This window comes from Mustela lutreola, chromosome 15 (assembly GCF_030435805.1).
Source record: "Mustela lutreola isolate mMusLut2 chromosome 15, mMusLut2.pri, whole genome shotgun sequence".
NCBI lineage: Eukaryota > Metazoa > Chordata > Mammalia > Carnivora > Mustelidae > Mustela > Mustela lutreola.
In genome coordinates this window covers 13,064,868-13,079,186 of record NC_081304.1, presented here as the reverse complement: position 1 = coordinate 13,079,186, position 14,319 = coordinate 13,064,868, and the positions used below count along the sequence as shown (strand labels likewise).

At 57.2% G+C, this 14,319-nt stretch overlaps 1 protein-coding gene across 1 annotated transcript in view; it reads right to left on the bottom strand.

Moving 5' to 3' along the window:
• Positions 1-6,058: 6,058 nt before the first annotated feature.
• The window catches only part of CACNG4 (calcium voltage-gated channel auxiliary subunit gamma 4), a 54,943-nt gene continuing 46,682 nt past the window's right edge, over positions 6,059-14,319 (bottom strand). The window contains exons 3-4 of the mRNA XM_059149577.1: positions 11,043-11,183; positions 6,059-7,340 (exon numbers count right to left, since the gene is read on the bottom strand). Coding sequence (XP_059005560.1) covers positions 6,802-7,340; positions 11,043-11,183 — 680 coding nt within the window. The 3' untranslated portion in view covers positions 6,059-6,801. The remainder of the gene's footprint in view (positions 7,341-11,042; positions 11,184-14,319) is intronic.

The following is a 14,319-nucleotide window of genomic DNA, read 5'->3' as shown; positions in this document are numbered from 1 at the left end:
AATCTTAAAAAAAAAAAAAAAAAGACTGGGTTGCCTGGGTGGCTCAGTGGGTTAAAGCCTCTGCCTTAGGCTCAGGTCATGGTCCCAGAGTCCTGGGATCGAGCCCTGCATCGGGCTCTCTGCTCAGTGGGGAGCCTGCTTCCTCCTCTCTCTCTCTCTCTGCCTGCCTCTCTGCCTACTTCTAATCTCTGCCTGTCAAGTAAATAAATAAAATCTTAAAAAAAAAAAAAAAAAGACCCAGGAAGATTCCCATGATGCGAAACAGTGAATAGAGACAGCGTATTAAGCCTCACCCTGACATGCCTTGGGGTGCCCTGTATTTTTCAGATTTTTAAAGGTAAAAAGGAATGCTCTTAGGATTTGGAAAGCATAGTGATTTGTTTTAAAAAGGACCTAGCTCTTTGCAATTTAATTTGTGGTTCCTGGAGATCCCACAGGGGTTCGTGTTTCTCTGAGACAACTTATCAGGGGACAAAAGTCAGGAAGGAGGTCCTTCCAAGGTCCCCGTCCTGCGTTGTAAGCAGAGGGAGAAGCACTTTTAACCCTCTGCCACGGCAGACTTCTGTTCCTGAGGTTGTACCGGTGATTTTGTTGGAAGCCGCAATTTTAAAAATATCCGTATCAGGTGTTATTGGGCTCCATCTCCCCCTTTGGATTCAATGTCCCCGAGCGCCTCTCCTACCCTCAGTCCCTCACCCCACCCCTCATGTCCAGGGCTGGGCAGCTGGGGTGCTATATTAGGAACCAGTGCAGGGAGCTGAAGTCATGTGCTGGCTCCGAGCTCCCTGCGGGGAAGCCTCCCCTCCCCCAGCTTTACCCTCCCCGTCCCGTGTCCCAGGCCTCACCTCCATGCCAACCTCATGCTAGGACCCCAGACCTTCTGGTGTAGCCCGGGGGCACCTGAAAGTGGTCAGGCCTGGGCTCTTGCAGCTGACATGGCCTGTGAGGAACGGGGAGGGCCCAGGTAAGGTTTGGGGGCCTGCAGAAGCTGCAAAGAGGGCAGGAGCCCTGTGGCAGCCGTGCCAGTGGTGGTCTGGAGGCCAATTCATGGCCTGGAGACCACTGAAGGTGGGAAATGAATGGGCTTTTGCTGGAGAAGCAGCTGCGGCAAGAACCCGCTCTCTAGGGGCTGGATCGGGTAGATGACAGGTGTCTCCCAAACCAAGGTGCAGTGGGCACGGCACCCTATGGGCCTGGCTCCCAGAGAACCACCTCCAAGGGCTGTTCTAGAACAGTCCACCTGGAGAAACTCCTTGTATGTTGTCAGTCAACAAACAGTCCTGAAAGCTCACTCTTAATGCTCCTTGCTGAGCTGGGGTATTTATGTACATTTCCCCATTTGCTGAAGTTTTATTCATTCTCCCAATTACCCTGGGAGGGAAGGGCTCCCTCCCCATCTGACCCAGGAGGAGGGAGTGGGGGCTCCGAGATGTTGGGGGCCTTGCCCAGGGCTGCCTGCTGGTAAGTCGGTCTTTCTGGCTCCAGGCCTGGTCCCTGCAGCTGCCGGGTGGACGCGGGCCGGGAAGGGCTCGGCAGCTGTTCCCTCCCAGCCTCAAGCTAGGCTAGGCTTCTACTCTGGTGGCCTGTTTGGTTGGATTCCATCAGCCTTTTCTGCCTGAAACCCAAGCACCCCCACCCCACCCCACCCCGGACAAGCGTCCGTTTTCCCATTTCCTTCTGCCACAACCTGACTGTTCCCCAAACTGCCGGCTCAGAAGCGAAGAGGGAAAAGGCAAAACTCAGAAAGTGTGGCAGGGCACGGAACCCTAGAAATAAATGAACGCGTTCTCCTAATATGTCCACAGCGTTGAGGCCCAGGGACCTCGCCCGCCGGCGCCTTTGTCTCCCTCACTGTGGAACCAGGCCTGTGCGCGGGGTTGGGCATCGACATTTTGGACTAGGTCATTTCTGGTGGGCGGGATGAAGGTGTGGTGTGCTGAGCGCCGTCCCTAGCCGCCACGCACTAGATGCCAGGACCGCCACCCTCTTCCAAGTTGTGACAGCCAAGAACATTTCTAGACACTGACAAGTGTCCCTTGGAGACCAAAATCACCCCTGCTTGAGAACCACTGGGCTCGTGGCCACTCCCTTTCATGAGTGTTGCGAACATCTTCAAAAAGGATTTTTCTTCCTTCTTTTTCTTCCGTGAGTCCCTCCCTTTCTCTTTGGGCTTATTTCCTCTCCTAGGATGAAGGCATCAATGAGAGGGTTCCTACAGTACCCATCCCTCCTGCTGGGCATGATGTCCAGCGTTCTGTGGTTTTCTGTCTGGATCGAGGTGCAAACTCAGGCCTATTCCTCTAAACTCCGGGAAAAGGGAGCCTGGGCCCATTTTACAGATGGGGCGTCTGGGGCAGGGTAGAGGCCAGGCGTCCCACTGGTGCTGAAGGAGGGCTCCGGCCACACAGAGGTGGATGCAGTCCCAAAGTCAGTGTCAAGGGGGCATGTCCCCCAAAGACTGGTGGTGGGGGAGGCGAAAGAGGGAGGAACTGAAGGAATAGACCAGACCAGGGAGCTGGGACTGGCCAGCCGCTCCCCTCACCGGTTTCCTCCCTGACTCTTAGCGATGTGACTGTGTTATTGAATTCTGGCCAACGGCACATGAGCAGAAGGGAAAGTCACAGCTTCCTGGTCCATTAAGCGTCCCGGCAAGTCTCTCCTCTTCCCAAGATCGCCTGCCCTCTGTCTTCTCCTTCGGGCTGCTGGATGTCGATGCCAGGGTGACGTCGGAAGCCTAGGTCGAAGATGAAGGAGCCTCCCCAGGATGGGCTTTCCCTCTGAAGGCCCCACCCCCACCCCGCCCCGTGGGTGGGACTGGCCATGAATGAGAAGGAAACTTTTATTGCATTAAGCCATTCTACGATGGGGCACGGAGGAGTTCTGGTTATGCTGGTGGTCTGCTCTCAGTGATGCAAGTGGAGGGAAGAATGGGGGGGCCGTTGTTGGGTCAGTTCTTGACTGCTGCAAATGAGGGGGGGCTGAATTTAAGTTGACGGAAAGCCGTGACCACGTGAGCCCCATGTTGGGGGCATCGCATCCAGAGACCGCTGCGGGGTTCCACCAGAATGGCTGCAAAGCTCGTGCTGAGCCAGAGTTTCCTGAAGGCTAAGAATAAATAGGAGGCAGGGACATTTTGGCTCGTGGGGCTTGTGCTGGGCAGCATTGGCCCAGCCTGGCAGAGGCATCGGCCTGAAGCTTGGCAGGGGCCCAGTCGGTGGGTGTGGGAAGTCGAATACCCCTGGCCCCGGGACCTGGTGGCTTGTCTGGGACCTCCGTCTCCCCATGTATCTATATCAGGCAGGAGGACGGAGGGTCAGAAAGCCAGGGTTGAAAGATCGGACCCGCTGGGAGTGGTTTCTGCAGCCATCGGAGTGGGGACTGGGCACCCTCGCCCTCTCTTGGCTGGGACCAGGGTGAGAAAGGTCTTCTTGAGGCTCAGAGTTTAGTGCTTCTGGGTTCCAGGAGGAGCAGCAAAGCTTGGGGCTCTAGGAGGAAAACCCGCAGTCTGGGTCCTGGAAGACAGGAGAAGATGTACTTGGATGTTGAAAGCCCGGTGGGCTGCCGCTCGGGTAGAATGGGGGTGGGGACCCCAATCATCCCCTTGTCAGCTCCCGAGAGGGAGTTTGAGAAGCCAAACCCGCCAGTGCTGGTCTGTGAGGGTGAAGGTGCTGGGACCAGACGGAACTTGTGACAGTATGTCATCATTGCTCTGATCAGAGGGGTCACACCGTTCCTCTCTCTGACCCTGACCTCACTCCTCAGTGGCTGGGGGTAGTGGTGGCCAGCTGCTGGGCCTGGGATTAGGTGGCCTGGTCCCATGTGGCCTCCGGTCTGGCTTCCCCAGTCATTTTGGTACTAGGCCGTCCTTTATTTCTTAATCATTTCAGAATGTGGAGGGCAAAGGAGGCTGGATGCCTTAGAAACCCAGCCGGGCAGCATAGGGCCCCCGAGGCTATGGTTGCATCAGTCTGGCTGCCGCCCTGCAGAGTCCTGAAGACAGATCAGGCTTGCTCGGCTGCCTGCGTGCCCCCACCACTGCCCCAGGACGGCCGGTCCACCTTCCAGCCCAGCCGTGGACGGCACCTGGACGGCACCGCCCAGCAGTCTGAAACCCGGTTAAAGCGGGAGAAACCCACCTTGACCAGCACAGAATCCACCCTCCCTCCCCCTTCTCCGGGAGGCCCCACTCTGTCCCCCGGACTCAGGGAGACACTATTTGCCTTAAGTGCTCACCAAGACTTGAGGGGAGCTCTATCTACCCTTCCTCCCGCCCCCACAGCAAGAAGAGAGCATTTTAAAAATGTTTTTATTTAATTAAAAAAAAGACAGAACTAACAACCCAAAACCAGTAGTCGGTACAGGATTCACAGGTGCTTAACTGGCGAAACACACAGGGGCTGGTTGGAGAGGGTCGTGGGGCAGGAGGGGGCGGCCACGGGCCACTGCGTCCGGCCCTGGACGCAAGGTCTCGGACCGACAGGTGGCAGGGAGCCGGCTCCGCGCACGTCCCCGGGGATAACCTCGGCTGAGAGGCGGTGAGCAGGAGGGGTGGCCAGGGCCGAGGGGCTGGGAGCCCGAGGGGGCATGGTGGGGAGCAAACCCATGAAGACCAGGGGCACTGAGGTGGTCCTGCTCCTGCTCTTCTGTCCTTTGTTTTCTCTTTTCTAGGCTTTCCTGGTCCCTAGAGCGGGCCCCACGGTCTCTGCCTGGGACTGGGCAAGAGGTAGGATTCATTGGAACACAGCTTTCTCTGTGAAATGACAGAAACCACCAGGGCGGCAGGTGTGGAGGTGGAGAAAGAGCACAGCTGCCCGGCTTTGGGAAGGGACAGAAGAGCCTGGGGACCTCGCTGGGGGATGGGCTCCCAGATTTTGCCCCCTTCCTTCGAGTCTGGTGCGATGGTGTCCTAGATGGGGGGTGGGGGCAGGCTGCCGAGGGCAGTCGGGGGTGGGGGCGGGACGGGGACAGGATTGGCCCCAGCAGGGCGGGCCACGAGCCCTGACACGCCATTATTCACGGCTGCACATGCTTGGACAAACCACCACACAAAGCCAACCTCAACAGGAGGAAGGGGTTTCGAGCAAGCACAAAAGGGTCCCCAGCACACGGCGCCTCCATGGGCCCACACTCTGGGGCGGTCAGGTGAGGGGGGTCCTCGGGGAGATGTCCTCTCTGGGGGTGTGGGGGGGTGAAGGATGTTGGAGGTGACCATGACCCAGATCTGAACTCCTAAGGGGCTGAGTCCACCCCGGGTTGGGGGGGAGTGAGGGGGTTGGGGGAGGGGGTTGTCGCTGAGCAGGTGGCTGAGGTAAGAATTTGCTTGTCACTTCTAAGGATGACAGCTACTGGGACCACAGACGACCGCTCGAGGTGGGATTACCAAAGTCTCAAAAAGTAAGAAAGGATTTGTCTTTAGAAAGCACGTGTTTGATATAAAAGAGGGCGAGCTCCCTGTTCCAGAAAGTTTGGCTTCTCAACCCACACACGCTTCCACGTTCGCCGCTTGCTTCAGGAGGGAAAGGGATGGTTGCCGATGGAAAGAATGTCAGACGCGGAGTCGCCTCCCCGGTCCCTTGGGGCTGGGACGTCCCTCTCACGAGGAGGGAGGACAGCACGGTACGGCCTTTCCATCCGCATATTCTCGACTGAGCCCTTCACGGGGGTGGCAGAAAAAATCACAATCCCAGGCCTTTTTAAGATGAAGAAACCAATGTCACTTGCTTCCCCGGCCTTCACCGGCAATCAGTCGTGATTAACGGCTGCTTAGGAAATGGACGTTTGATCTGATTTTTTGGTCACTATTTACCCTTGGGTCTCCTTTCTTGCTCAGAATTTCAGGCTCCTGTTGCCAAATACCAGCGTGTGTTTGGGGCGGGGGGTCTGCCCCTCCCTCTCCCCGAGGAGGGACAGAGCAGCTCCTCAGGTCACTGGGGAGCAACCTATGGCCACCTTTCCTCAGACCTGTGGAATCTTCCAAACTCTCAAGTACCATCAGTGTGTTCTGCCCTTCCCGTGGGAGGCAGAAACTTCTACAAGCGGATAGGAATGCCAGCGACAGGCTCTGGCTTTTACCTCACCACCACCCCCCCAGCCGGCGAAGGCCTCCCCCTCTGCAGATTCTTCCACAGGCCTTGGTCTCCTCAGGTTGAGGGAAGTTGGCCCCAGGACAGCACAAAGGCCAAAGCACCAGCTGGCCACAGGGCTTTCTCCTCAGGATTACTGTTATTTCAACAACTGGCCACTGCCAGAGACAGAGAGAGAGAGAGAGAGAGAGAAAGAGAGAGAGAAAGAGAAAGGGCACTCGATAGACAGGAAGGGGGAAGCTCTGGCTTCCTTGTTTTCTGCTCACGGACTTGGAAACCTCAGATCAGAAAGCAGCAGACCAATGTCCAAAGGTCCCCGTGTGTCCGGTGAGGCCCTCCCAGGGGCCCAGCACCGAGGCAGGTGGGGCGGGGTGGGGGGGGACCCCAAAAGCCCATTCTTCTGGCAAAATTTGTTTCCGAGAGGAGATAATGGCTCGATTTTGTCTTCCCCGGGGGTCGCTCCAGGCCGTGCAGCCTCAGGAGATTTCAGAATCCCGGGGCATCAAACACGCTCTCTGGGGACAAAGTGAGCCTTCCGCCTCCACTTCCCATCCCCCGGGTGGCTTGGCGCCCAACCAGCCCGCGACACTTGCTGGAGACCAGGGAGGGGTGGGTCTGGCTTCCGTCCATCGTTGGTCCGTCTTAAGGGGCAGGTGCCCTCGTGTGGGATCCACACGGCGGTTCTGGGGACAGGCCGGCGCTGAGAGGAAGGGGCAGCTCACACAGGGGTCGTCCGCCGGTTCAGCATGCTGACGTGCAAGCCTTCCTTCAGGTCCTGCTGGAAGAAGTCGTGCACCTGCAGGAAGCTGGCCTCCTGGTCGGGGCTGTAGCTGGCGGCCGTGGTCACCTTGAGGGGCTCCCTGGACAGCGTGTACATGGACAGCTCGCCCATGGGGATGGCCCCGGTGATCTTCAGGCCCACCGGGGATGCCGCCCTGGAGGGAGAGGCCTCAGTGGACCTGGAGCTGGACCTCGAGCGCCGTCGCCGGTACCTGTAGCTCGGCATCCGGGCGTACGGAGACGAGGAGGGAGCCTTGAGGAACTCCCGTCTGGTCTTAAACCTCAACTCCTTATTTTTCTCAATGTAAATGTTCACAGCCAGGACTCCCACGGTCTCGGCCACAATGAAGGACAGGGCTCCAAAGTAAAAAGACCAACCGTAGTTGTAATGGTTTTTTTTGTCTTCGTCGCGCTTGTCGCTCGGGTCGCCGGTGTTGCTGGAAATGTAGACGATGATGCCTATGATGTTGCTGAGGCCTGGAAGAGAAGCAGAAGAGGGGGTGGGAGGGAGGGAGGCAGAGGTTAGACCCGCAGCTGGACCAGCCGAGGAGGAGGTGCTGGTGGCCACACTTCCCCGGACGGGCGCTGCTTTGTTCCGGTCGTGAACTTTCCTTTAAAGTTGTTTTTTTTTTTTTTTTTTTTTTTTTTTAAAGATTTTATTTATTTATCAGAGAGAGGGCGGGGAGAGAGCGAGCACAGGCAGACAGAATGGTAGGCAGAGGCAGAGGGAGAAGCAGGCTCCCTGCCGTGCAAGGAGCCCGATGTGGGACTCGATCCCAGGACTCTGAAGACTATGATCTGAGCCGAAGGCAGACGCTTAACCGACTGAGCCACCCGGGGGTCCCTGTTTTTCTATCATTGTTATGTCCAGTCTCTCTTCCTCCTTCCCCCTCTCTTTTACACACACACACACACACACACACACACACACACACACACACACATACATCTATTGTTTCTTTGCACAATACTCTTTGTCCCTTTGCCTTTTTCTGGAACAGTCTACCTGGCAGACGGTTCCACGTCAAGACAGAGAGAGCCGTCCATCTTTCTGAGAGCCCGTGGCAGCCGCTGCACAGATGTGTAACCGGGGCTCTGCCACGGACGTCCAGGAAGCGCCTAGTCCTCTGCGGTGACAGAGCTATCACAGACAGCCTTGTGTCCACACCATCCCACACACGCACAACTACAACCGTGGGATGAACTCCTTGATGTTAAACCTCTGCCTCCTCGGATATGTGCATTTCAAAGCTTAAAAATAAACTTTGGGGACATTAGGCATAGTGAAAAGTTGTGAAGAGGATGCGGAGAGCCCCTTTCTAGCTCCTCGCCGGGTTTCCCCCGTGAACGGCTGATGTTACCGCGTACATTTATCACAATCAGGAAACTCCCCGGTATGTTACTACTCACTATTTACTTATTTGAGAGAGAGAGAGAGTAGGAGCAGGGGAAGCGGGAGAGGGAGAAGCCGACCCCCACTGCACCCCCCTGTTGGCTGTCTCTGTTTGACTTGATCTTCCCAGAAGAGAGGTTCGGTAGAGCCAGGCTGCCTGGGTTTGAATCCGGTTCTACCAACAACCAGCCATGGAACTTTGGGCAAATAACTCAGCTTCCTGTGTCTCCGCATTCTCACATGCCAGACGGGAGTCCCCGTGGTACGCCCTTCCCGGGGCAGATGTGAGGACCGAAGGGGCTGGGACATGCCCAGTACTTAGCACAGCAGCCGGCACAGGGTGGGGCGGCTTTCCTGTTCTCTCATCATCCGCTGTGCTTCACTGGGCAGTAACGTGTCGTCTGGTCTCCGCACTTTGCCCTCCGTCCTCCCGCAGAGATCCAAGTGTGGACGGTGCGCTCCAGGCCCTCCCGGCCTCTGGACCATACCTCTCCCCAGGCTCTGACCATTTCCCGCCTCAAATGGCTTCTGGGTCTAAATCATCTCACTGCTGGGGCTGGAGAGGCCTCGAGCTGGGGGCCCCATGTGTGACCCCTGGCCTGCCGTGGCCGTGGCCCATGATCAGAGCTTCCATAAACCAGGGAAAAAACGGGAACGAGTGGACGTCATCTTGCTCGTCTGCCGAGACTGCTCTTGTCCCTGCTTCCTCGCCGCTCTGGACCCGTGTTTTTAGAGGAGTGTCCCCGGGCTCCAGTGACCTGGAGCACTGGGTATGGTTCCTCCTGGGGAGATGGGCAGCCGCCGAGAGCCCCCCCCCCCCCCCCCGACATGGGAGGCTGACAGCGCTGGGCACAGCCTGTGTCTCTACCACCAGATGGCCTCAGGGAAGCCACCTGGGCCACCTGATGGCCTCCTCAGGATCTGGGATGCTGTGGTTGTGCTCCCTGGGCACCGGGTACCATGGCCCTACTACTTGGTAGTGGAGGTTGGTGCAATTCTTCTTTCCCTTCCTCGGGGAGAGGAAAGGGGGGCAGGACTCAAACCTTATGGCAAGGATTTCGTTAATGGTTCATGCCTTCAAAAAGCCGGGGACTCAAAGGAGGAGAGAGAATTCTCCTCTTACCTCTGCCCCGGGAGGGGCCAAGAAAGAAAAGCATGGGGGCCAGGCCAGGAAGGAGGCTCTACACTCGGGCTCTCCTTGCCAACACACACACACACGCACACCCTGCACTCTTGACACACACACAGAGACACACACACACAGTATCAATTGCCTTGGGAGGACACAGACGTGGAAGGGATGTCGAGACAGGAGCATTAGAAGCTGGCCGAAAGACTTTAAGCCAGTGCCTTGACTGCTTTGGCCCGAAGTCACCTTCCTTCTCCCAGAGAAACCACAAGGAGTGGACAAGATGAGGTCAGGCACCGTGAGGCCCTTCCACACCTGTTCCCGCAGCCCCCCACCACTGTCCTCAGCAAAAGAAACTCGACCACCAAAGACCACCACCGACCAACGCCATTGCTGGGATTCTCACTGACCCTCCTCATGGGACTACTGGGCTGTTTCAAGATGCAGAGCCCAGGCCAAGCTAGGGCTGCCTCACCAGAGCGAGGGAAGAAATAAGATGCTTTGAAAGCAAGAACCCTGTTACGGCCTAGCAGGGAGCTATGATAACCATTTAGGAAAGAATCTCTGAATTCAGGGCCACCTAGGCGGCTCAGGTAAGCACCTGCCTTTGGCTCAGGTCATGATCCGAGAGTCCTGGGATCGAGCCCCATGTCGGGTTTTCTGCTCAGTGGGGAGCCTGTGTCTCCCTCTGTCTCCCATTCCTCCTGCTCTTTCTTGTTCTCTCTCTCTCTCAAATAAATAAATAAAATCTTTATTAAAAAAAAAAAAGAATCACTGAGCTTTGTAACACATCTCAAACTTACGTACTAGAAGGCCTAAGACATTAGGCAGGTCCTGTGTCTCCTGACAGAGACCCCTGTTGCAAGTTTATCTGAATCCCACAGGGGCTGCCTGGAGCCTTCAGGACGCCACCAGCCAGTTTCGGCCTCGGCAGGAGCCCCCTCGAGACTCCCCCGGAGACTCGGGCCAGTGTATGGGCTCCCACTTCCGGTCCAGACTTCTGCCAGGTCTGCAGTGGTGAGACATGAGTCGTGGTGTCTCCATCAAGAGGAGGGACGGTGTGAAGTCATTTGGGACCAGGTAGGCTGGGGGAGCGTGGCGGTCACCCACGGCTCTGTGGGTTTTCACTGGGTCGTGGAGGGCGGCTCCGAGGTGCACCCTTGCCAGTAACGTACCCCCTTCACCCTGTCCTCACCTGATAGGCTCCTTCAGGTCCTGGCTTCCGTTGAGCCCCTCTTGGTGCCCCCCGGTCCACCCCACCAACTCAGCCGGGCTTCCCCATCACAGGCTTCTGAGGCTCCAGCCCTGCCCTTCTGGGGCACTTTGCACACTTGGACTTATTAATCTTTCTGGTCAAGGTGAAATTCACAGAACATAAATTAACCCTTTAAAGTGCACACGTTCATGGCTTGGAATGCCTCTGGAGTGTCGTGCAGCCACCACTGCTCTCTAGGTCCAGAACATTGTTCATCACGCCAAGCAGAGACCCCATGCCCCTTGAGCAGTTGTTGCCCACTTCCGCTCCCAGCCCCCTCCCACTTGGACACCTGAAATCAATTTCGAGAAATAACTTTACACCTGCCCCCCACACTCCCCCCGGCCCATGCATGCACCAGGACGCAGACCCGGTGCAGGGGGAACAGAGCTGGCGACTCACCCGCGGCCACAAAGAGGATGCCCGCGCTGAGGACGATGTTGTTCTTGTGGCTGTAGAACCTTCCAGCGCCGATGCACAGCCCGCCGAGCAGCAGCAGGATGGTACTGAGGATGGGGAAGACGCTGGAGGCGCGCACGATGCCTGGGTTGGGCAGGAGACAGAGGGGAGGGCAGTGAGAGGGGCTGCTGTCCTGGGCGTCGCCATGGGCACCGGCCAGGAGCCCTGAAGCTTAGGGCCCTTCCCCTGACCTTGAAGGTTCCCATCAGGCCCTGGAGACCACGGTGGGTTGGGAGCTGGCTGGGTGGGTGTCGCTGGGCCAGACTCAAGGGATAGCCCAGGCTTGCTGGTTACTCCCTGCAAGATGCCAGGTGGCCTGGAGTCATGTCTGCCCGTGGCTCACTTAGGCTCTCCCTGGGTGTGGTTCACACTTCTGCCAGCCTGCAGGCAGGAGAGCCCCTCAGTGACATCTGGGAGCTGCAATGAGAGTCATGAAAAGGCTGGTCTGCCTTCCGTTCAGATGAGGCCTCACAATCCACGGAGCCTTTCACCGGCACCATCTCTAAGAAGCCTCTGGAAGGCTGGGAAGTGGTGTCCACAAGAGGCCGCTCTGATGGGTAGCTGAGAACACAGGCTTTGGCATCAGACGGTCCTGAGTCTGCTCTGCGACATGCTGGCTGTGTGGCTTGGGTCAAATCACTTCACCTAAAACGGAGCTCACCCGTTTCCAGAAAGCAGCTCACAGTGGTACCTACACCTGACGGTTGGTTTTGTACGAATAAGGGGCTTAGCACAGGGCCTGGCTGTAGCACACCCCTCCTAGGGGAGCTTCTCTCTCTGGCCTCTTCATCACTGTCCTCAACCCCAGGTGACACGCAGAAGCACGGGACCTCCCGAGGTCACAGGGGATGGGGTAGCTACACAGAGTGGGACACGAGCGGACCCTGCCACCCAGCAGAGCTTGGTGTGCACATTTGCTCCGCCCCCGATGAGGGGGATGGCCAGGGCCATGGACTTCTGACAACAGCAGTCCCCTCCTTTATAACCCGGGGAGAGTAGTCATACCTATCTGTGGGGGTTGAATCCTTCCCGCCCCCAGATATGACCACGTCCCACCCACGGGAACCTACAAATGTGACTTTTATTTGGATACAAGCTCTTCGAGGCTGTGATTAAATTAGGGATCTCAAGAGGACACCATCCTAGATGAGGGGGGGTCCCAAATCCAAGGACAAGTACCCTTGTAAGAGGAGGGAGAGAGACAAGCAGAAGACAAGGCACCTGGGAGAGAAGGCGTGTGAAGACAGAGACAGAAAGGGGTAAAGTAGCCCCAGGTCAACGACAGCGGGAGCATAAACGCTGGAGAGGCAAGGACAGCTTCTCCCCCAGGGCCCGTGGAGGGAGTGCAGCCGGGCCAGCACCCCTTGAAGTCTTCAGCCTCCACACCCATGAGAGTAAACTCCTGTCCTTTGAGGCCACCCAGCTCATGGCACTTTATCCTGGGAGGCCCTAGGCAAAGAATGCACTCCCTCCATTTTGGAAGGGCTCTGGAGACCTGGGTCCCTCTTCCTTAGTGTCTGGCTAGGAGGAAGGACAGGAGGAGCCCCGAGCTGTCCTGCCTGATGCACCTGCCTGCTACACCTCCCAGCCCAGGAGAAATCCTGGCTACGGGGACACTTGGTGGCCCCAGCAGGGGACAGTGAGCCCGGGAGCCCTGGCAGGCGCCAACTCCTGAGCCAGCTGAGGGAGTCTGTGGCCTCTCAGCCTCTGAAGGCAGCATTTGTCCCCTTCCTCGTAAGCCCACCAGTGTGTGCCCTGCTTCACAGAGGGGGCTTTGTTGGGGGCGTTAAATAAAGCTCTTCTCTCCAGGACTTCCTCCTCCCCCTTCCTCTGCCTTCTCGCAGCCACAGGCTCTGGGAGGAGGTTTCCCGTGGGCTTGGGAAACATGCCTCTGAGCCGTGCTGACCAGAAAAATCTGATTTCAGCTCCCCTTAGACGTCCTCGTTCTGCAGACAGGTTGGAGGCTGGAGAGGAGGAAGCCTGGTTCCTCCAAGGTCCCTGAGGTCAGACTTGGCTCCGAGCCATCCACCCTGCCCAGGTAAGTCATGTGTATGACTATCCTTTGCCGCATAGGCTCATCCCCGAGTTCTGGCTGTGCGGACACCAGCTGGGGTCGCTGTGGACGGTGGTATGAGTTGGGTCTTGCACAGAGCTGAGGGACAAGTGGGGCTGAGGTCCAGCCCACGCGTCACAGCCAAATCTAGCCGAAGCTAGCCCTGTCTCTCTAGAGGATGGCCACCTCCTTCTAACTCCCCCGCAGGCACACCATGACCTCCCAGCAGCCCTGATACCCGCTCTTAAGGCCTGACATGGGTTTAGTACAGAAATCAGCTGCCTGCTGGGAAAATGCGGAGCCTGGAGAAAGGGCACCAGGCACAGGGCAGGGTGGATGGGAATCTCTAGGGTTGGTCTAGTGGAGCCGGTGGAAGAGACATGGCAGACGGGGTGTGGGGTGGTGACCCTCTCCACACCTGCCTATGGGTCTATCAACTAGTGTGGGCACTGCCAGAGCCCCAAGGCTGGGAGGAAGCCCTCTGACAGTTATGCAACTCAATGTATGAGCCTGGTTTCTCTGGAAGACCTCAGAGCATACGGCCTGAAAGTTGACCTTGTTCTTGACTTGTTGAACACAGCCTCGGACCTGCTGGACAGCTAAGGTGCACCCCAACAGGCTCTCCCACAGGCAGACATCATGGTACCTTCTGTGACCTTCTCAGACCCCCCTGTTCTCCACTGGAATGTTAGCACCAGGACGACAGAGCGCTGTTGTGTTCACTGCAGTATCCCACGTGCCTAATACAGTGCCTGGCACATAGGTCCATAACCACTTTTTGTTAAATGGGTGATGAAATGAGCTCTCGTGACCCTTGTCTCTCTCTCTCTCCTGTGCATCTATATGTTTTTGGGATCACAATAGTCTGGGGACCAGAGGACCAAATATTGTGAATCTGGGGGGATGGTCACAGTGACCATACTCTTGGCTGTCCCCAGGGGTTGCCTCCTTCCTCTGGCTGAAGCTCCCAGGTACCTGCACTCTGAACCTTGTTTCAAGACCGCTTCCTTGTTTCCGCAGACCGTTTCCAACAAGGAGGAAAAACACCTTAGATCTGCCCTCCGCCCCAGTTCCAGCAGCAGCTAGAGCTGCCGGCCCAAAGCCATCACTTCTTCTTGTCCTTGGGCTTCTCTGGGCTTGTTAATGAGCCCGCTGCTCCCCGCACTG